The 19,668-nt window shown below is 52.0% G+C and overlaps 9 protein-coding genes across 9 annotated transcripts; 5 read left to right on the plus strand and 4 right to left on the minus strand.

Moving 5' to 3' along the window:
* Nucleotides 1-665: 665 nt before the first annotated feature.
* On the plus strand, nt 666-2,745 carry DSM5745_00441 (uncharacterized protein; the record flags this gene model as incomplete). Its single annotated transcript, XM_026742457.1, has 4 exons — nt 666-847; nt 919-1,331; nt 1,756-2,095; nt 2,172-2,745. The coding sequence occupies 4 exons, from the start codon at nt 666-668 to the stop codon at nt 2,743-2,745; spliced, it is 1,509 nt and encodes a 502-aa protein (XP_026608302.1).
* Nucleotides 2,746-3,889: 1,144 nt separating this feature from the next.
* On the plus strand, nt 3,890-5,768 carry DSM5745_00442 (glycoside hydrolase family 18 protein; the record flags this gene model as incomplete). The annotated part of the gene is made up of 4 exons (XM_026742458.1): nt 3,890-3,998; nt 4,060-4,122; nt 4,181-4,322; nt 4,385-5,768. The coding sequence occupies 4 exons, from the start codon at nt 3,890-3,892 to the stop codon at nt 5,766-5,768; spliced, it is 1,698 nt and encodes a 565-aa protein (XP_026608303.1).
* A 460-nt stretch (nt 5,769-6,228) lies between these two features.
* Nucleotides 6,229-7,521, plus strand: DSM5745_00443 (NAD(P)/FAD-dependent oxidoreductase; the record flags this gene model as incomplete). The annotated part of the gene is made up of 3 exons (XM_026742459.1): nt 6,229-6,454; nt 6,526-7,326; nt 7,391-7,521. The coding sequence occupies 3 exons, from the start codon at nt 6,229-6,231 to the stop codon at nt 7,519-7,521; spliced, it is 1,158 nt and encodes a 385-aa protein (XP_026608304.1).
* A 305-nt stretch (nt 7,522-7,826) lies between these two features.
* On the minus strand, nt 7,827-11,220 carry DSM5745_00444 (putative plasma membrane H(+)ATPase; the record flags this gene model as incomplete). The annotated part of the gene is made up of 4 exons (XM_026742460.1): nt 7,827-9,533; nt 9,588-10,238; nt 10,286-10,509; nt 10,557-11,220. 4 exons carry the CDS (start codon nt 11,218-11,220, stop codon nt 7,827-7,829), a joined length of 3,246 nt encoding a protein of 1,081 aa, XP_026608305.1.
* A 1,150-nt stretch (nt 11,221-12,370) lies between these two features.
* DSM5745_00445 (uncharacterized protein) lies at nt 12,371-13,087 on the minus strand (the record flags this gene model as incomplete). Its single annotated transcript, XM_026742461.1, has 1 exon — nt 12,371-13,087. The coding sequence occupies one exon, from the start codon at nt 13,085-13,087 to the stop codon at nt 12,371-12,373; it is 717 nt and encodes a 238-aa protein (XP_026608306.1).
* Nucleotides 13,088-13,236: 149 nt separating this feature from the next.
* Nucleotides 13,237-14,566, minus strand: DSM5745_00446 (uncharacterized protein; the record flags this gene model as incomplete). Its single annotated transcript, XM_026742462.1, has 2 exons — nt 13,237-14,312; nt 14,365-14,566. 2 exons carry the CDS (start codon nt 14,564-14,566, stop codon nt 13,237-13,239), a joined length of 1,278 nt encoding a protein of 425 aa, XP_026608307.1.
* Nucleotides 14,567-15,436: 870 nt separating this feature from the next.
* Nucleotides 15,437-16,113, plus strand: DSM5745_00447 (uncharacterized protein; the record flags this gene model as incomplete). Its single annotated transcript, XM_026742463.1, has 2 exons — nt 15,437-15,602; nt 15,665-16,113. 2 exons carry the CDS (start codon nt 15,437-15,439, stop codon nt 16,111-16,113), a joined length of 615 nt encoding a protein of 204 aa, XP_026608308.1.
* Nucleotides 16,114-16,230: 117 nt separating this feature from the next.
* On the minus strand, nt 16,231-18,419 carry DSM5745_00448 (glutamate--tRNA ligase GUS1; the record flags this gene model as incomplete). The annotated part of the gene is made up of 2 exons (XM_026742464.1): nt 16,231-18,108; nt 18,159-18,419. The coding sequence occupies 2 exons, from the start codon at nt 18,417-18,419 to the stop codon at nt 16,231-16,233; spliced, it is 2,139 nt and encodes a 712-aa protein (XP_026608309.1).
* Nucleotides 18,420-18,683: 264 nt separating this feature from the next.
* Nucleotides 18,684-19,635, plus strand: DSM5745_00449 (mitochondrial 54S ribosomal protein uL1m; the record flags this gene model as incomplete). Its single annotated transcript, XM_026742465.1, has 3 exons — nt 18,684-18,874; nt 18,930-19,494; nt 19,543-19,635. The coding sequence occupies 3 exons, from the start codon at nt 18,684-18,686 to the stop codon at nt 19,633-19,635; spliced, it is 849 nt and encodes a 282-aa protein (XP_026608310.1).
* Between the last annotated feature and the right edge of the window lie 33 nt (nt 19,636-19,668).

Consider the following 19,668-nt stretch of genomic DNA (forward strand, 5'->3'; position numbering starts at 1 on the left):
TACGCACCTTATATACAACCCTATCACACGATCTTTGACCCTTTTCTTTAGCACGAGACACTAGTGGACGATCGATGCACTAATCAGGCAAAGCTTGAGCTTGTTTTGGCTGACTCAGCTGCTGGCATTGAAAAAAGGAAAGCAGCTGAATCGCATGCGATTACACGAGACTCGAGGGGACTTGGGTTGTGTTATGTGATTGTCGATTTCTTGTCTATATTTGCCGTTTGATGTGCCTGATTGCCTCGTGCCCTTCTTCGCGCCCTTTCCTCCTCCCCGTTCGCGAATCCCGCTCCTCGGCCTCCTGAGTCCCGTCCGGAGTCCCTCAAGTTTAACCAACGGCCACACTATGTATATCGTGTCGCAGCTCCTCGAATATGGAGCTCCAATCTTGTGCGATAAAGCTCCTTGCTGACATCGACCACCACGAATGATGCCGATTGCTGACACCTCGAATAAACAGCATCGTCACGTCCCCCGTAACCTCGTATGCGGACCAGATTCTTAGCATACACCGAAACCGAAGCTCCGCTGGCTTCTCGCTGGATATCCCGTTGATTATGCTAGTGGCGTCAATCCTCAAGTACGACTCGTCGCTAGCGCAACAATGACCGAATCTGACAATCGATTGCAGGGTCTTTTTCTGGTTTGGCGACTATTATTCCATGGCGCTCCTGGCGCAGGCCGTCCTTACGATCGCAGTGCAGCTCGTGCTGTTGAAGGTTGCCCTGGATAACCGACCTGCGCCTGGTCAGAAGAGCGGAGTGGAGCATATCCCGTTCAGCGGCGTGGATGATAGGGGGTTTGCGAGACCGTATGATTTCTGGCAGTGGAAAAATGGACGGCCGTATGTTACCACCCTTTAACTTTATGAGTTGGGCTCGTGAGACTGATGCTCCTTTTTTTTTTTTAATACAGATACTGGTTGTTCCTGGCCTATTTCACCGGCGCCCTTGCCTTCATCCACATTTTCCTGACCCCGATCTCAAGCTCCCCGACCTACATCAGTTTATTGGGATATTGGGGATTGGCTGTTGAAGCGGTGCTACCCCTGCCGCAGGTCATCGCGAACTACCGCTCTCGGTCGTGCAAGGGATTCCGAGTGTCCGTAGTCGCGGCGTGGATTCTCGGTGACGTGATGAAATTGAGCTACTTCTTCACCAGCGAGCAGGTAATTCCCTGGGCCTTCCGAATGTGCGCCATTTTCCAGTTCATCTGCGATAGTTTCCTGGGCATCCAGTTCTGGATGTACTCCCAGGGACCTCCGCGAGCTGCACTGAACCCGCAGCAACGTCTCGAGAACGAGATTCCCCTTGAAGAAAAGGACATCCGTATGACTTGATGAGAACCGGCATGAACTATTTACCTAGAGGCTGGCAGTGCGTGCCCGGCCATTGATTGATAGATGTTTGTTTTTCTCTTTCTATATATTTCTTCCGTGCTACCCGGCCGTTTTGGAGCCCCGCGTTTCTGACCCCACCAGAAAAGATCATGGATGACGACTGGATATTACTACTCTTATTATTCTTCCTAATCAACCTGACTTTCTACACTTCTTTCCTTTAACACAGTTGAGCTAGACATTGAGCATTGAGTCGTCATGGCTTCAGAACAAACAATTCGAATTGGCTATGTGCCTGGTACGTCCGTCACTTACTCCCCGCAACCCATAGCTACAACAGCTACCCCGTGAGAGAAGCAAAGAGCTCAGAAATAAACCATAATCTACTGTGAGCGCTGCTAACATCTACCTAGAACACTACCTAGCTCCCCTCCACCTCGCCCTCCGGCACCCCTCCGCCTCCTCCCTCCCCTTCAAAATCGCCCTCACGCCTTTTCCCTCCGGCACCGGTCACATGATCACTTCCCTGCGCTCCGGTGAAATTGACGTCGCAATTGGTCTAACAGAGGGCTGGGTCGCCGGGTTGGCGGGTAAACAAGCACCCCAGGACGAGAAGGAGCGCGGATACAAGGTTGTCGGCCAGTGGGTTGAGACTCCGCTGCGATGGGCTATTGTTACGGGACGGAACAGAGATGAATTGACAGGTGTCGAGAACCTGGAGGGGGGAAGAGTTGGCGTTAGCCGGATGGGGAGGTGAGTTACCTATATGCTCGTCTATTTATTCGCCTACGCTTTTGATATTGGCTACGGGCACTAACTATAGCTGCAGCGGCTCACACATAATGTCTTTCGTTCTCGCGCAACAGCGCGGATGGAATTCCACCTCCTTAACGCCCGTGGTAACGGGACCCTTTGGCGCCCTCCGTGACGGCGTCACGGGCAACAACCTCGAGGCCAACAAGCCGTCCTCTGAGTTCTTCATGTGGGAGCACTTCACCACAAAGCCCTACTTCCACGCCCCTGACAGCCCACTCAAGAAGATCGGCGAGATCTTCACTCCCTGGCCGTCGTGGATGATTGTTGCGTCGACTTCCGTCTTCTCTGCGCCTGAGACGGATGAGCGCCTGAAGCAGCTGTTTGCGTTGTTAGATGAGGGTGTTAGAGAGTTTCAGAACGATCTTGGTCGGGTTGTGAAGCTCCTGGGCACGGGGGAGCTTGGATGTACGTATGGTGCGGAGGATGCGGGCGAGTGGATCAAGGATGTAAGATTTGCGGAGGGCGTAAGGGGCGTTGATGAGAAGGTCGTTAAGGGTGTTGTGGATGTGCTGAAGGTTGCGGGGGTTATCGAGGAGGGTTTACAGGATGGTGAGGCTGTGAAGAGGGTTGTGGGAATTTCGAGGTGAGTTACGGAGTAGCTTGAGAAACAAGAGTTTATAGTGAGCTCGAAAGAGCATTGCGGTGGCTCAAGGGTGGCTGTCAGGGTGTATTGGTTCTCGTGACCCTGAAGACCATGACACATTCCATACAAAGGCGCTGTATGCTATCATCCCCAGCCTCCGGTGTCTATCAAATCCCACCAGTGCATTGTACACGGGCATCTGATTCTTCTAACGTCCAACGTGAGCCTCAGAATCAAGTCCAAATAGCTATGGCTAAACCTGTCATCTATTGATCTTCTAGATATATATAATAACTATCTAGTAGGCATCTAGTCAAGCCCTTGGGCTTAAAGGTATGTAGCGCAATAATGCGTGATTTTTGATGATCATATAAGCATCTCAATTGGTGCTATGGCCTGCGAATATCCAGGACACGTTGATGGTCTCCTTGCTTTTTGAACTCAAATTCTCTATCCCAGAGGCTAACCCCATATATAGACCTATGACGATGTTCCAGAAGTTGCATGGTCGCATAATACGACGTGCCTCTTGCGCTGTCCAGCATGGAGGACCTCGATATACTCACCCACCACCAATTGTCCCGAACCACTCTCCCCTCCCCAAACAATCGCAAGGTATTACCTTCACTCGCGCCCCGGCAAAGACTAGCATTCCAATGACATTCCACACTATGGTCAGCCCCGAGCATCCATACCCAAGGAGGCAAGAAGATCGCACGGGTACCTGGCATGCTGGAATGCAGGCCACCCACAAGCCACCAATGGACGCTTTTACGGTCCAACAACTTGAGGAAACTGCTTTAGCACTCGGTAAGCTTCCATTCGTAACTGAGCCTTAGTTTGATAGCGCTGTACAAGTCGAGCCATATCGAGGAATGCTTTACTAACAGGAAATACGGGCCTCAATGTATCCAAAGAATGACTCGCAATCAAAGTACGCCCATCGGTATGCACCAACCTTCAGTTCGGCATGTCTATTAAAGACCGGTCGAAGCATCCGCAATTCATGTCAAGGTTGAAGTTATTCCCTCTTTTCGGTCCCCGTCCAGTCCCTCTTCCGCCTAGGTAGACTGTTGAGTTGCTGGCCGTCTTCTCGCTGTCGACCCGTCGTTGGAGGTAAAAGGTTGTATAAAGAAGGAAGACCGAATATGGTCTTCTTCAAGAGATTCCTTGGTGCGGTGGCTGGTCTGGTTGCGCTGCAGACTGCATATGCCGCGCTTGACCTGAGCTCGAATTCTACAATCGTTGTATATTGGGGTGAGTTCTCGCATGGTATGATAACTGCAGTACCCGATGATGACTGACTCTGGATGTCTAGGGCAAAACTCATTTCAAGGGACTGGGGATTTGGCACAGCAGCGGTTAGGGAATTACTGCGAAGGTGAGCATACTATCTCTTGCTGTACGAAGCGAAGTACTAACCAAGGTATGTTGCATAGACTCGAACATCGATGTCCTAGTCCTTGCCTTCTTAACGACAATCAATGGCCCAGGTGGTGCTCCAGAGATCAACTTTGCGAACGCATCAGACAATTGCACTACATTCAGCGGGACGAACCTGCTGAACTGCCCTGAGATTGGGTACGGCCCCTTGCCTAGTTCCTCCTCCCGTATCTTGGTTAGAAAGATACTGACTTTTCCAGCGAGGACATAGCAAAGTGCCAAGCGGCAGACAAAACAATCCTCCTCTCCATCGGCGGCGCGACATACACCGAAGGCGGATTCGCTTCTGAAACTGCGGCCAACGCAGGGGCGGACCTCCTCTGGGCGACCTTCGGCCCTGACAATGGCGATACCACAGTGCACCGACCCTTCGGCGAAGCAGTCATCGATGGCTTCGACTTCGACTTTGAAGCTACCGTCTCAAATACCGGTGCTTTCGTAACGAGGCTTCGCTCCCTCGCAGACGCAGACACTTCAAAGGAATACTACCTAACAGCAGCACCACAGTGCCCCTTCCCCGACGCCGCAGACAAGGACATCCTCAACACCGACAGCTCAGCCGCCATCGACGCAGTCTTCGTGCAATTCTACAACAACTATTGCGGTGTAAATGCCTACTCCCCCGCTCGCAAAATACCCATTAGCGCCAGAACCAAGGCAGATGCTAAACTTAGGGCACGGGCGAATGACTTCAACTTCGACGTCTGGGACAACTGGGCCCTCACGGAGAGCAAGAACAAGAATGTGCGTGTGTTTCTGGGCGTGGCAGCTAATACGGGCGCCGCGAGCACGGGGTACCTGCCTGTTGCAAGTCTCGAGCCGGTGATTTCCTACAGCCAGGGGTTCGAGAGCTTTGGAGGTGTGATGATGTGGGACGTCTCGCAGGCGTATGGGAACCCGGGATTCTTGGACGGGATCGCGGAGGCACTTGGGAGGGAGGCGACGACGCATTCCCCGACGGAGCCAGAATCCCCGCAGCAGCCCCAGCAGCAGGATGACGCTGCGTCTTCAGCACAGCAGAGTCAGAGCGAGTCTGCAACCGCAACTGCGAGCAACCCATCACAGCAGCCCCAGCAGCAGAATGACGCTGCGACCTCAACACAGCAGGGTCAGAGCGAGTCTGCAACTGTGACTGCAAGCACCCCGCCGCAGCAGCCACCGCAGCAGGATGACGCTACGTCTTCAGCACAGCAGGGTCAGAACGAGTCTGCAACTCCAACTGCAAGCACCTCAGCACAGCAAGATCAGAACGAGTCTGCAACTGCAACTGCAAGCACCTCAGCACAGCAAGATCAGAACGAATCTGCAACTTCAACTGCAAGCACCTCGGCACAGCAAGATCAGGATGAGTCTGCAACTTCAACTGCAGGCACCTCAGCACAGCAGGGTCAGAACGAGTCTGCAACTGCAACTGCAAGCACTGCACCGCAGCAGCAGCAACCACAAGAAACCCCGGCCGCTCCGCAAGAAAGCGCGGGAGAGCAGCAGCAGAACCAAGATGTGGGCGACGATCAGGATCGGCCCTCGAACCTTCTTCCTTCGCTTCTGGGGCCAGTCGCCGATCTGGGCTGGATTCAGATCTGATTGCCTTGGCCGCATTTTATTTATCCCTCATTTCTTTTTCTTTCTCCTTCACATTATTATTCACGTGCCTAGTTTACTTTGATCTCTTTACTAATATAATGGTGTATGCCGATTTGTACAACGGATTTGAGTGTCGATGTTTATTTAGCATTGACCCGTGGGCCTGTCTTCTTCTTCTCTTTCCCAGCCTGGCGGATCTTCATCCCGCATGAACTATTGCGCTGATCATCATCATGATTCAATCTTGCAGCTGGCTTGGCCGTGGCTGGCTGCGCCGAGAGACTTTTCCATTCCGTGGCTCTGGATAGGAAAAGATATGCGCTTTCCGGACGCATAAATATCGCCTTCCTTCTCCGTCCCCTGTAGCCAGCAGCAGCAGCAGCAGCAGCAGCCAGCGGAGCCAGCCCATCCCATCTACCCTCGCCTAGTCTCTGTAGTGGTGAAGGGACAATTCGTCAACATGCTCCTCTCACGCCTCCTCCCCCTCATCCTGTCCCTAACAGGCACGGTCCTCTCCGCCGTCATCCCGGAGACAGACTACGATGTCATCGTCGTCGGCGGTGGTCCAGCAGGTCTTAGTGTACTGAGCGGTCTTGCCCGTGTCCGCCGCAAGGCAGTCATCTTCGACTCGGGCCACTACCGCAATGATCCCACGCGGGAGATGCACGATGTTATTGGGAACGACGGTACACTCCCCTTTCACCCTCCCCTCTCTCTACCACCGCATTACCAGAACAAGATATTAACAGAAGGATAGGAACACCCCCAGCCGTCTTCCGCGCCGCAGCCCGCGCCCAGATCTCAAACTACAGCACGGCCTCCTTCATCGACAACGAAGTCATCTCCATCACACCCGTAAACCACACGAACGCCACGACCTTCTTCCGCGCAACGGACTCCACTGGCGCCGAGTACACAGCTCGCAAGGTTGTCCTCGCAACCGGCCTCGTCGACGTCCTCCCCTCAACCCCAGGCCTAATCGAGGGCTTCGGAAAGGGGATCTTCTGGTGCCCCTGGTGCGACGGGTACGAGCACCGCGACCAGCCGTTCGGGATCCTAGGAACCCTCCCCCACATCGTATCCAGTGTGCTCGAAGTCTCCACGCTAAACAGCGACATCATCGCCTTCGTCAATGGCTCCTACACGGACGAGTACGTGTCCGCCCTGGAAAGCAGCTCCCCCGACTGGCAGGCGCAGATGAGCGCGTACAACGTCTCCATCGACAACAGGACGATTGAATCCTTTGAGCGGATCCAGGACGGCGGCGCCAACCGCAACGACCAGGGGCAGCAGTTTGATATCTTCCGCGTGCACTTTACGGAGGGCGAGCCCGTTGAGCGGAATGCGTTCCTGACGAACTTTGAGACGGCGCAACGCTCGTCTCTCCCGTATGACCTTGGGCTGGTGATGCAGAGCGGTAAGATTGATACGAGCATCAACCCGGGTATGAGGACGAGTCTGCCGGGTGTGTTTGCTGTTGGCGATTGTAACTCCGATGGGAGCACGAATGTGCCTCATGCTATGTTCAGTGGAAAGCGAGCGGCGGTTTTTGGGCATGGTATGGTCCCTCTATCTTCTCTTCTTCTATTACTGAAGAAGGCTTAACGGCTAACTTGGTCTAGTTGAACTGGCTCGCGAGGATATGGCTGCTGCTATCTCGAAGCGCTCGCTGTCGACTAGGGCTCTGCACAAGGAGGCCGAGAGGGCCATGGGTGATGAGATGGAGAAGCTCTGGGCGAAGATCAAGGCGTAAGGCTCTTGTTCATTCTATTCCTGTCTATACATAACTTAGTCAAAATTTTGGGGAAGATAATGGCTGTGACTCCCGACGGTGAAGGAGAACTTAATGCCCTTAGCTGAGCCATACTAATGCAACATCTTCTCTATGGAAGTTTCCTTGATTCGATTGGTACTGCGTCAACAACATCCCATTATCAACTATCAAACTAAGTAAAGGCCACTTATATATTAATAAACAAGGTAGATTGCGCGATATCACAGTCAGCCACCAAGATACAAAAGATACCAAACGTACTGACCACCCCATTAGCGGTATATCTACTCAGCCTCCTCTTCCTCCTTACTTGTAGCCAAGAAGAACCGTCCCTTCGGCTGGCCAGGCACCTCATACTCAACCGTCAAGCGTGCAAGGTGACCCAACAGGTTCTCGATTTTCAAATCGCCCTTGTCACGCTTCGCCCGACCCAGATCATCAAGCCATTTGAACTTGTTGAGCATGAAGTATACAAGCGCAATCACGATCTCCACGCCCAGCGAGTAACCCCAGACTCGGACGACGGTCACGATATCTGTCCAGCCGTTGGTGGTCTCGACAAAGGACGTTGCCGGGTTCGTGGGCATGGTTTCGTTGCTGAACCATCCAAACAGACAGAAGATTGTTGCAAGAGCGTCGACACCTAGGATGGCTGTCACTAAATGGATAGATGGCCAGGTATCTATGCCGCGCGTGACGAAGATCAGCCAATTTTCTGTGAGGGCAACCTCAAGGAACAGAATTTCTTGAATAGAACCCCAGTTCTGAACAATGCCGCCAGAGGGTAGGAACATTGTGCCCCGAATCACCCAAGTTCCCAGTGCAAGGAGGACGCCGAGAAGAACAGAAATGAACCAGATCTTGGGGAGTTGCCATTCCACGGGTCGAAGTTCGAACGATGCGTTATCATATGCAACCGCAACCGTCGCCAGGTCGGCGAACAGAGCCAGAAAGACGATGAGCTCCACGCGAATACTTTCATTGATAATGATCATTGATGTCACCAAGTAGATTTCCAAATGCAGGCAAAGGGCAATGCGGTATTGGATATATGCCTTCATCCGCTGGAAAATCTGCCGTGCCATCTTGATCGAGTCAATAATCGTTGACAGCCCTGGCTCCAAGAAGACAATGTCTGCTGCTGACTGTGCTGCCTCAGAGGCCCCTTCAACTGCGATGCCGCAATCTGCTTTCTTCAATGACGGTGCGTCGTTGACTCCATCCCCGGTCATGGCCGTGAGATGGCCTCGTTCTTGAAGCATTTGAACCACTTGATATTTGTGTTCCGGGAATACCTCTGCAAAGCCGTCTGCTTTCTCAACTAGATCACCAGCCATTACGCCACTCAGGCCGCCATGAATCAACTTGTCCGAGTTGTACACTTTTGTCCCCAACGCAAGCATTTTGCAGGTCTCTTTAGCAATTGCTAAGGCGTCTCCTGTAAGCATCTTCACGCTGATCCCTAGATTTTGTGATTCCCGAATCGTGTGTGCTGTATCTTCTCGGGGCGGGTCAAACATTGGAAGCATACCCAAGAGCGTCCAGTCTTCCCCTTCACGTTGAACAGCAACGCCCAAAGACCGAAAGCCTCGGTGTGCAAATTCCTGCGCCTTTTCCTTGTAGAGATCGGCGGTCTCTTTTGCGCAGTTGGAGAGTTGGAGAACCGCTTTTGGCGCGCCTTTCGTACAGGTGTACCTAACCCCATCGCAGGTGACCACGGACACGATACGTTTGGAAACAGGGTCAAATGGTGTAAATTTCTCTGTAACCCAGCCCCTCCTCAGGATCTCGCGTGCTCCGGGATATGACCGGAGAGTAAGAAGTGTTACCTTATCAATAGGGTCGAGGGAATCGATATTGTGAGAAGACGCAAGCGCGGCCACCGCAAATAGCCAGTCAATATCAACACCTTCCGCTACGTACGGATCGCGGATGCTTAATTTGTTTGCGGTCAGCGTTCCGGTTTTGTCAGAACACAAAATATCGACTCCCTGGAGCTGTTAGCTGCTCAATCTGGGCATCAAGTTCAAGGATTACAAACGTACAGCAAGCGATTCAATAGCAGTGAGTTTCTGCACAATAGCCTTCTTCTTCGCCAAGTACGCTGCTCCTACGGCCATCGTAGTCGTCGTCACGACAGGAAGACCAACAGGAACACCGATAATGAGCAAGGAGAGTGTGTAATGAAGCAGCGTCTGCTGGCGAGGGGAGGCAATGGGCAGATGCCGAAAGAAGCCACCAATCCACGCGGCAAGGATCCACGCCATGACGAGTATTAACAATGATGTACCAATGTTATCCATGACAATTTCGAAATGCCCTGCACCTGTTGCCGACTGAACCATGGTGGCTGTGCGGCCCACGAACGAGGTCTTTGCCCCAGTCTGGACTATGGCATACGCTCTGCCTCTCTTGCAGCCAGTAGTGTAGAATATCATTCCGCCCATATAGCGGTCTACTGCTAGGGACTCGCCCGTGATAGCAGAGTGATCACATGCTAGAATTGGGTATCCACGCTTCCTGGCAGGTTTTTTCTGCTCAGCTTTCTCATCGTCATCCTCCATGTCGGACTCGGAGGTGCTGCTGAGATCACCACGCTCGAGCTGCAGCTTGAACTCCTCAAAGCCATTGGGATCATTGTAGTCACAAACAACCTTTGAGTCTGCAGGAACAACCTGGCCGTCCGCAACGATAATCTGCTGGTCTTAGTATAGGTCTGCATCCGGCGGTTTGCATCACATACGACGTCTCCAGGCACGAGCTCGCGGGCCAAAATTTCCTGTTGCTCCCCGTCACGTATGACATTGGCCCTCAAGGCAATATCTCCTTTGAGACTAGCAACCACATCTTCGGCTTGTTTCTCTTGATACCATCCAACCGCAGCGTTCAGGCACAGGATACCAATAATGACACCAAAGTCAATCCAATCCTCCAAGCCCGCGGCAAGAAGAACAGCAAGCTCCATGACTGAGCCGGTTAGAAATGCGCTTAAACCAAGGGATTTCTTGACTTACTGTATAGAATAGGTCCCCTAAAATATGACAGCACTTTAGCAAACGGGTTTGTTTTTTCAGAAACCAGTTCGTTCCACCCAGACCGCCGTCGCCTGTTGTGCACTTCGGCCGTGGATAGACCCTGTTGGATATCCGTGACGAGCCAGTCCTCAGGATATTTTCCGGGCTCTTCATCTGTCTCCTTGAGGCGAATCTTGCGTTTCTTCCAGGGTGCGTACCAGACTCGTTTCTCCTCGAAGTTACCCTCGCCCTCTTCTTCGCCTTTATCGCGGAAGGTTGAGATGTACTTGACGAGCTTACCATACTCATCAAGATTCGCATAATCTTCTACCTTGGCGGAAGAACGGGATACGCGTCTGGAGGCTCGCCTTTCGTGAGAACCGGAGGTCCGACCTTCTGTTGGAGGAGCTGCTGGAGGCATTATTTTGATACCCTCCTCCTGGCCTTTGTCACCGCCGCCATTACCTTTTCCTCCATTACCTCCGCTGCCTGAACTGCCTGTTCCTCCGGTTCCCGATCCTCCGATGCCTGGTTCGCCTTTGTCACCTTTGTCGCCTTTCTCTCCCCTCTCACCCTTGTCTCCCTTCTCACCTTTATCGCCCTTATCTCCTTTATCCCCCTTGTCCCCCTTGGGTCCTTTCGCCCCTTTTCCTTTATCGGCCATGATGACGGACGGCTGCTTGACTGGTGGAGGACGAGCGGCGGTTCAAATGCATGTAGTGAAACTCGACGTAAAGGAAACCCGCAAAGATAGCCTGGTGCACGAAAGAAAGATGACGGAGATGGCTGGTTTTTGCCCCCTCACATCCGGGCCACACTTCAATCAGCTCACAAGGCATGTTTAGGTTCTCGAGTCAGGGATATTTCCGGTCCATACGCATGATATCTTGCCCTTGGGTCGCCAGCTAGTAGCACCCAGCCAGGAGACGATCTCCACACTTATGTCTCATAGGTACCAAGTGGCCGCACTGGCCATATTGCAATGGCGATCGAGCAATATACCGTCCCTTTAGATACTTTGCGCATGAACACTTGAAGGGCCCATCCTAGAAGATCGCGTCAACGACATTCTGTACGCTGTATATCTCGCTTGAACCAAAAGCCAATTCTCAATTAGAGTTAAGCTTATCACCTTGGACCGGTTGGAAGCAAATCAACAAATCCGGACCATGGATTGTGACGACGTTTTACCTTGAGGCGAGTGAACTGATCTTGGACATCCCAGCGGTAAGCATCGAGTTGTGATAAAAGCCAACAGAGTGTCCGGTGGTTCCGGGGCAACCCTCTGAGACTGACGTGTGACATTGGGATAGAAGTTAGGATGGGCCGTGTCCCGATGCAGAAGTCACGTTGCTGAATGGATGCCCCGTAAACACGGGCCCCAATAGTACTGGTGGTTATCATAGGTACTCCTCTCTAGGATATCAGCAGAGCCGGGTACTATAGTTACAGCTGTGCACGCGGTCTTCCTGCTGAAAACCCTGTTACAGCGATGGGTAGAGGTACCCAAGGCAGAGCACAAGTAAGATAATTCATGGTAACAAGATATACATCGAATACATACTGTTTGATTTTTGACCCCATATAATAACAGTTCACTCTCCAGGATATCCTCAAGCAGCTTGAAAGCCTTCCAACAGATTCCAACCCGCTCTCATTGAATCGGTGCAGGCCTCTCTTTCCCCAACTTTCCATGTGCGCATCGTGTGGGGAGTATAGGTGCGATGAATTGCTTATACTTCTGGCAAAGTTTATTGTAGTTGGTACAAGCGATGCAAAACCAGCTCTGAAGGGAGTTTGCGATAACAGCCATCTCACTTTCCAGCAGACTGAAGCCAGCGCTCGATATTCAGTATTTTGGGCTTCTCTTTCTCCTTCTCCTGTTCGCCGCCCATATCTTGAGCTGAGTATGAGAGATTATTGCATACTATGATAATATCTGCGAACACAGAGCCTGAAAGATAGCATGGGCCTAACTCATAGCCAACAGGCGGCGGCGCCCGAATTAATATCGAATGCCACATAATTTTCGTGCGTGGAGATTCGTTTTTCAGATCTTCGCAAAGCTGGCCGAGGCGAAATGGGTCATTGTGCCTATCGAGTCTGATCAGTGTATAGAATGGACCTGGACCCTCAGAGCCAACAATTCCCCTGTCGCGATTCAATTCGGTGATAGCAATGTCTTTCCAAGGCGGTTGCGTGATCAGCATACGTCTCCAGCTTGCTTCGTCTCGCTTTGCGGCTTGTGAAGGTGGTGCCAGCTCGCACGGGCACCCTCGAGGCACAAACCCCCAGATAGAGTCGCAAATGAGGGGGTTCAGCCTTGGCTGTGACATCCCGCCGCCGAGGCGGTTCTCGGGATACGGCTTAAGCCATATTGCGACTTGCAGGTCGTCTGAACTTTGCACAAGGGAGTTCCAGAAGCGGCAGACACGTTGTGCGAGAATTATAGTGCGAAAGTCCGTTTGTAGCAGGATAGGCTCGAGGAGCTCGCGGATGAAGAAGACCGCACTAGGACGTGTTTCGGACATTTTTGTAGTTTGATAATTTCTCATCATGTGGAGTTGAAAACTTGCGAGGCGTAGCGAGGAAGATTCGTCAAAGGAATAGGGCATGACTTCCATATATTTTAAGTTTGTACCGGTAAGTGACCAACGGCGTTGCCACCTCATAAACTTTATCACTCCATATCAATAATCCCCAGCGTCGCATTATACGACGGCAGAGCCGCCGGATCCCTCTCCGCAGCAATCTGCATGGGAGCCTTCAACCTGAACGGCTCCGAAGCACCTTGGACAGAAAGTTGAAAGCAGAGACTATACACCCTCGATATCAAGCAGGAATAGAACGTTGGAATGAAACTCTTATCCTTGGGTAATGTCACCGGTACAAGCAGGGTCGTTGTATAACTACCCGTCTGGTCCTGTGTCCAGCCTAGTCGTGGAGTAGACGGAATGGATAACGGAAGCTCGGCATCGCGGAAGTTAGCGGGGCGATTGAAGAAATCTCTCTTTTTGGGAAGAGGGTGGATGGCATTGTCGAGCTTCGTGGTGTATATCGTTGTTGCTGTGATTTGGGCTTTGAGTGACTTGAGTTCCGGAGGTGGAGTGATTGGATCTGAAGCTGAGGGTGTGTATACGAGGAATATTCGAATTGCTTTGCTGATTAGTCTGATTGGATCTCGTAGAGGATGATAAAAGCATCCGGGATGTTCTAATGTCATGGCCAGACGGCCTGTCACCGGAGACTTAGATTTGGAGTTGCCACCATGAATAGTCAGTTCATGATGTAGGCTATAACCACTGCTGGAATTGTTCATGGACTGTAGGTCTGGAAGCGGCACATCACCGACAGCCGGCTTGATCCGCACCTTAAGCCTCTTATCCGCGATTGTCTCCTGGGTTTCAAACGTTTTACTGAAACGTTCGAGCTTAGCATAGATGGAATAAACGACCTTGCACGCGGCTGGGGCAAAGTCATCCCGCAGTTTGCCGCCAAACCCAGCTATGCTGGCGTCTCCGCAACTCGGAGGCAGATGGAGATGGGCTGCTTTCAAAAGAGGGTCGGACGAATGGCGGCATGACGAGGAAGGTAGATAATCAGGGACTTCAAAGCTGAATGGGAATTCATATTGACGTTTGGCTATAAAGACTTTAGGGCTCGGAAGAGCCGAGTCGTGGATGGGCTGAATGAGCTCTAGGAATTGATGCTTTGCCTTATCCGGGTTGCTACTCGGGATGGTTGTGCTTTCCTCGCCTGTTCTGAATCAGTTATGAGGCTCCTTCATCTGGGCGGACGTAAAGCGTACCGACAAACGAGATGTGGAGACGATCGAAGCCGAAATCGCGTTGTGAGATGATGGAGACGGTGCCCTCGATTTTCTCGCCCGTTAGAAACGAAGCGAATGGCGAGGCAGAGGATTGAATTTGTGTTGCTGGTGGGTTGATGTTAACATCTAGAGTAAGCGACTGGCTGCGGATGCTCGTCCTTTGCGAGATGACAATGTCCATGATGCGGTATGGGGTAGAGAGATGGCGAAGGGAAAGAAGGAAGCTGAAGCTGAAAAATCAAGGTATATCTCGCTCCTATTATAGATATTGACTCACCTGAAAAAAGAGGAGCCGCCAAGCCAAATCGAGGACAGTGACATGAGCTTGGCCTTTTGCAGAAGAACCGTGAGGAACTAGTCTAGGCCATGGACTACGGAGTATTTAGGAGCTATCCGATGTCGGGATTCTCCGAACATCAACATATTTTAGCAGGCTCACACATGAGGTGCAGCAAGGGTGATAGTAATGCACTGTTCTTGACAAAGGGGGGAAAAGCAAACAGAGAACATAGTTTTCCCAAGGTTTACGAAATCCCGTAGGCTGCGTTGCCAAGAAATTACGAATGCGGCTAATAGTAGGTAACCGACGGGGGTGCGAAAAAATATACCTCATCTTTCTACGGAGAACTTTATTCTTGGGGGACAACGATGAGCTACCGAACATGCGGTCTTAGGCTTCAGGCTGAACTTAACAGACCTCTTCAAAAGAAATAGTCTTCAGGAGAAATACTGTAGAGGATTTAGAGTGCAGGTGGGCAGTGGATCTATACTTATCTAACCCTAAAAAGAACCATTCTGCGCTGCTCCTATCTACTTTCTTGCCTCCCCATCAAGTCGTCGAGGTTGACCAGTCAGAATTCCTTCTAGATGCACCTCGTATGAAGGAACACTATTGGATCTTGATACTACTTTGATCGGCTACCTGAATAATTCAAGATATCAGCGGACAGGCCACCCCACCACGACCCTTTGCCAAGTACCCCCGCACAACAACCATTGCTATCTTCAACCCCAAACAATCCCGCAGGAACCAAAAAATCAAACCTGCATCATGTCCCGCATCGTCACCGAGATAGTTACTATCCCATTTACCCCTGAAGCAAGAATCGACGAGGTCGTCCCAAAGACAATTCCCGTAATCTCCGCGCAAGAGGGATGTCGCCGTCTAAAATGGGGTCGATGGGAGGAAGACCCGAATAAAGTTCAGATGATGATTAGTGCGCCCCCTCCCCCTCCGAGATTCAGACAATGGGTGATGTATGCTAATGAGCTTGGACAGACTGGGACGACATCTCTTTCCACCAGAAATTCATCGAGAGCGCCGAATACCCCAAGCTCCTGGGCCTGCTAGAGGGACTTCTCTCTGGCCCGCCATCAATCATCCACGTGCATTTCGACGAGGAGGCTATTAACAAAATCACCGATGATCCAATCGTTGAACTTGCGACATTTTATGCCGTCGGTGAGGGCTTTGTAGATGCTGTAGATCGGACGTTGGCTGTTGGGAGTGAGTCAGAGGGGTGCCTTCGGTATACGAGGGGTGATGTAGTGGAGGAGATCGCGGTTAGTGAAGGGGAGGCGAAAGAGAAGGGGCACTATGCGGCCATCTCGTGGACTTCGCTGCAGGCGCGGTTGCATGCGACTAAGAGGGATGAGGTTAAGGAGAGTGGGTTGGGGGTGGTTAGCAAGATTGGAGGGTACGAAGTACATCATGTGAAGTTCCAGTGAATTCTTTCCATGATGAAATGAATGCATAATATCTTGTATATGAGCCTATATCTTGGTCTTGATTGACTGTACTATACTCGTCTACTCATCCATCTCGTAAAGTCATTAGACTAGCAATTATTTGCCAGTCTTACCGGAGGGAATGTTGAAGAAGACAGCAGGCTTGCCAGGCGAGGCAACCTTATCGAGACGGTAGTATCCCTTGCGCTCGAATTGGATAATATCACCTTCGGTCAGGAAGGCGACATTGCTGTCGGCGACGGCATCCTCGTGGAACTCGGTCTTAGGGTTCAGAACGTCCTCAAGGCGGTCCTCCTCCTGCATGGAGTCCTTGTTAAGCAGGTGATCAAAGTCGACTAGATCAACAGCAACCAGGTCCTGGTCAGCAGACAACCAAGTGACCTTCTTCTCGGTCTTCTTGAAGTCACCTTTCTCGTTCAGATCCAGCTCCATCTCAGTAACAACGCCAGAGGCATCTGTTACAATCTTACGGACGAAGGCATTGCCCCAGTTCATGAGAGTGATTTCCTCGTCCTGCTTAAAGCTCTTCGCATCCTCCTGGTCGAAAAGGATCGAGCTGCTGTAGGTTACCTTCTTGACACCGACATCCGGGTTCTTGTTGTGCTTAGGCTTCTCCTGAGTGTAAGGGGCATCGGGACCGCCCTTGAGAGTCGCCTTCACAAGGCCCTTCTTGAGGACGGCAGTGTGGCGAGGAGCAATCGGGTCAATGTACTTCTTGTTGGTGGCCCAGAACAGGGTCCAGTCAAGGTTGACGATATTCTTGCTAGGACCTTGCTTGAGGATGAACTCACGCAGGGCAGGAATGGTCATTCCGCGGCGTCTGATACCACGGATGGTGGGGAAACGGGGGTCCGACCAGCCATCGACAACTCCCTCGTTGACAAGTTTTGTCAGCTTTCTCTTTGAAAGAAGGGTGCGGATAAAGTTCATTCGGGCAAAGTCCCAGATTTGAACGTGACGGAGCTTGAGTGTATCCAAGAACCACTGGTACTGAGGGTTGCGGTCGCGGTACTCAATGGTTCTGAGCGCGTGCGTAACACCCTCCATGGAGTCGATGATGGGGCAGCAGAAGTCGTAAGTAGGGTAGGCCTTGTACTTGGTTCCGGTGCGGTGGTGAGGAGAAGGGTTGCAGCGGTAGATAACCGGGTCACGCATAGCCTTGTTGGGGTTGTCAACAGACATCTTGGCACGGATACACCAGCGCGCTCCCTCCTCAGTACCCTTGTTCATCTCTTCAAATCGAGCCAGGCTCTCCTCAACGGTGGCATCGCGGCGCTTGCTGGGCTCTCCGTTCATTCTTTGGGAAGCCATGGTCTCCTTGTCGGTGTCATCCGCGTAGGCGTTTCCGTCCTTGATGATCTGGACGGCGTACTGGTAAAGCTCGTCAAAGTAGTCACTGCTGAAGCTCGTCCTGTCGGGTTTGATACCCATGAGAGCGAGATCCTCGATGATGGCATCCTGGAATTCCTGCTTCTCGTTCGAAGGGTTGGTGTCATCGAAACGGACAAGGAGGGTTCCCTTGTACTTTTCGTGGGCAAAGTAGTCGTTCAGAAGGGCAGCTTTAGCGTGTCCAATGTGGAGGTATCCAGAAGGCTCAGGAGGAAATCGAGTGACGACTCCCTTATCGGTGTTGAGGAGCGCAATGTCATAGTTGGCACCCTCCTTGGCCTTGGCGGCCTTCTTCTCCTTGGCCGAGGCGTTCAGAGCCTCCAACGCAGCGATGGCCCAAGGGCATAGTTCTTCAAGAAAATTGAACCAGCGGGTCAGGTTGACCAGAGCTCCCTTGCGAATGGCACCAATTGCGACACGGTTTCCGCGGAGAGCACCCCAGAGAGCAATGTCAGCAGTGGAAAGGGCGTAGCCGACGACGAACGATCGCAGGATGAGGTGGTTGTTCAGCTGCTGGAGTTTCGGGTCGACGGCTTTGAAGTCAAGCGAGGCGAAGGCTTCAAGCTCGGAAAGCCAGTCGCTTTCCTACAAAATAGTCAAAATGAGATTGCAAGCATGGAGTGGCAGATACTCACCAATTTCTCCTCCTTGCTGTTCAGGTAGGGGAAGCTGAGTAGCAGTTCCTTGAGAGCAGTCGCTCCGTAGACAGGAGTGCCATTGGCAGCAATGAACTCGACAACTGCCTTGTCGCCCCGCGGGAGGACTGCGACGTCCTCATAGTTGATGGTGATAACTGGGGTGGGTCGGGCTTCGTTGACAGAAGTTGCAACGAGTAGGATAGGTAGCAAAGTGGCCTGGTTGGCCTTGGTGGCCAGAGTAAGCTGAAATTGAGACATCTTGAGGTGATTCTCAAACAAATTCCAGCAGGAGTTGAATAAATGGCGGGGTTTAATGGGCTTGACTCGAAAAAGAGAGCGGCCGGAAACACATTCTTCCGTCCGTCTCCGGCCAGCGCAAAGCTTCGGCGGAAAACAATTGCTGCGCATGTGAGCATTACACATCCATCTAGGGCCTAAACCATGTCCTCATTCAGCTCGCTGATGCCCACCGGGGCGAGGACAATACTGTCAATATGTCGGCCTTCCGTCCGTCATGGGTCAATGGCGGCGCCCCTGTTCTCCGGGTATCAACAGGCCCGAGGAGCCGCAACCGCCAGGAACAAGCAGGCAGTGGAGCGGAAGAAGAGAGACAAGGCTGCTAGGTCACTTGCTAAGGGTAAAAAGGGTCCTCGCGAGTTCAAACAGAAGAGCCTGAAGGACATGGAACAGTTCGCACTGTGCGATGCTATGAGGTGAGATGCTAACTATACCGACCTGGCGGCACTTCTAATTACATCTCAATGGCAGATACCTTCGCGCATTCGAAGTCGGCCGCGAGCCAGCGGTAGCCAAATACGAAGTTCACATTCGACTGAAGACCCGGCGAGACGGCCCCGTGATTCGTAACATGATCCGATTCCCTCACTCTGTCCAGACTGAATCTCGAATCTGCGTGATCTGTCCGCCTGGGTCAAGACATGCGAAGGAGGCTCTCGCAGCGGGAGCGGTGCTAGTGGGGGAGGATGAAGTATTTGAGGCAGTGAAGAACGGGAGGATTGAGTTTGACCGTTGCCTTGCCCACCCAGACAGTATGGCCGCGCTTACCAAGGCTGGACTGGGTAGGATTCTCGGTCCCAGGGGCTTGATGCCCAGCGCGAAGATGGGCACAGTTGTCGAAGATGTGGCTGCTCGTGTCGGGATGCTTCGCGGAGGTACGGTGTACAGAGAGCGTGATGCTGTGGTCCGACTTCCCATCGGCCAATTGGGCTTCTCTCCAGAGCAACTACGAGACAACCTTCGTGTTACCATTGATCAAGTGAAGAAGGATGCCAATAACCTTCAAGACCGGATCACGAAGGAGATCTACGAAGTGGTAAGTCTGGGAATGTGTCGTCGTTTGATTATTACTGATCGACTGCAGGTGCTGAGCTCAACCCACGGTCCTGGTTTCAGTCTGAACGGAGAGTTCAAGTCCGAAGACACCGTGGACCCCGCCTTGTTGACTGGTGCTTAAATACTTTCAATCTGCTGTATAGGACATGTTTTA

This window comes from Aspergillus mulundensis (genome assembly GCF_003369625.1).
Source record: "Aspergillus mulundensis strain DSM 5745 chromosome Unknown scaffold_0, whole genome shotgun sequence".
In the NCBI taxonomy this organism is placed as follows: Eukaryota; Fungi; Ascomycota; class Eurotiomycetes; order Eurotiales; family Aspergillaceae; genus Aspergillus; species Aspergillus mulundensis.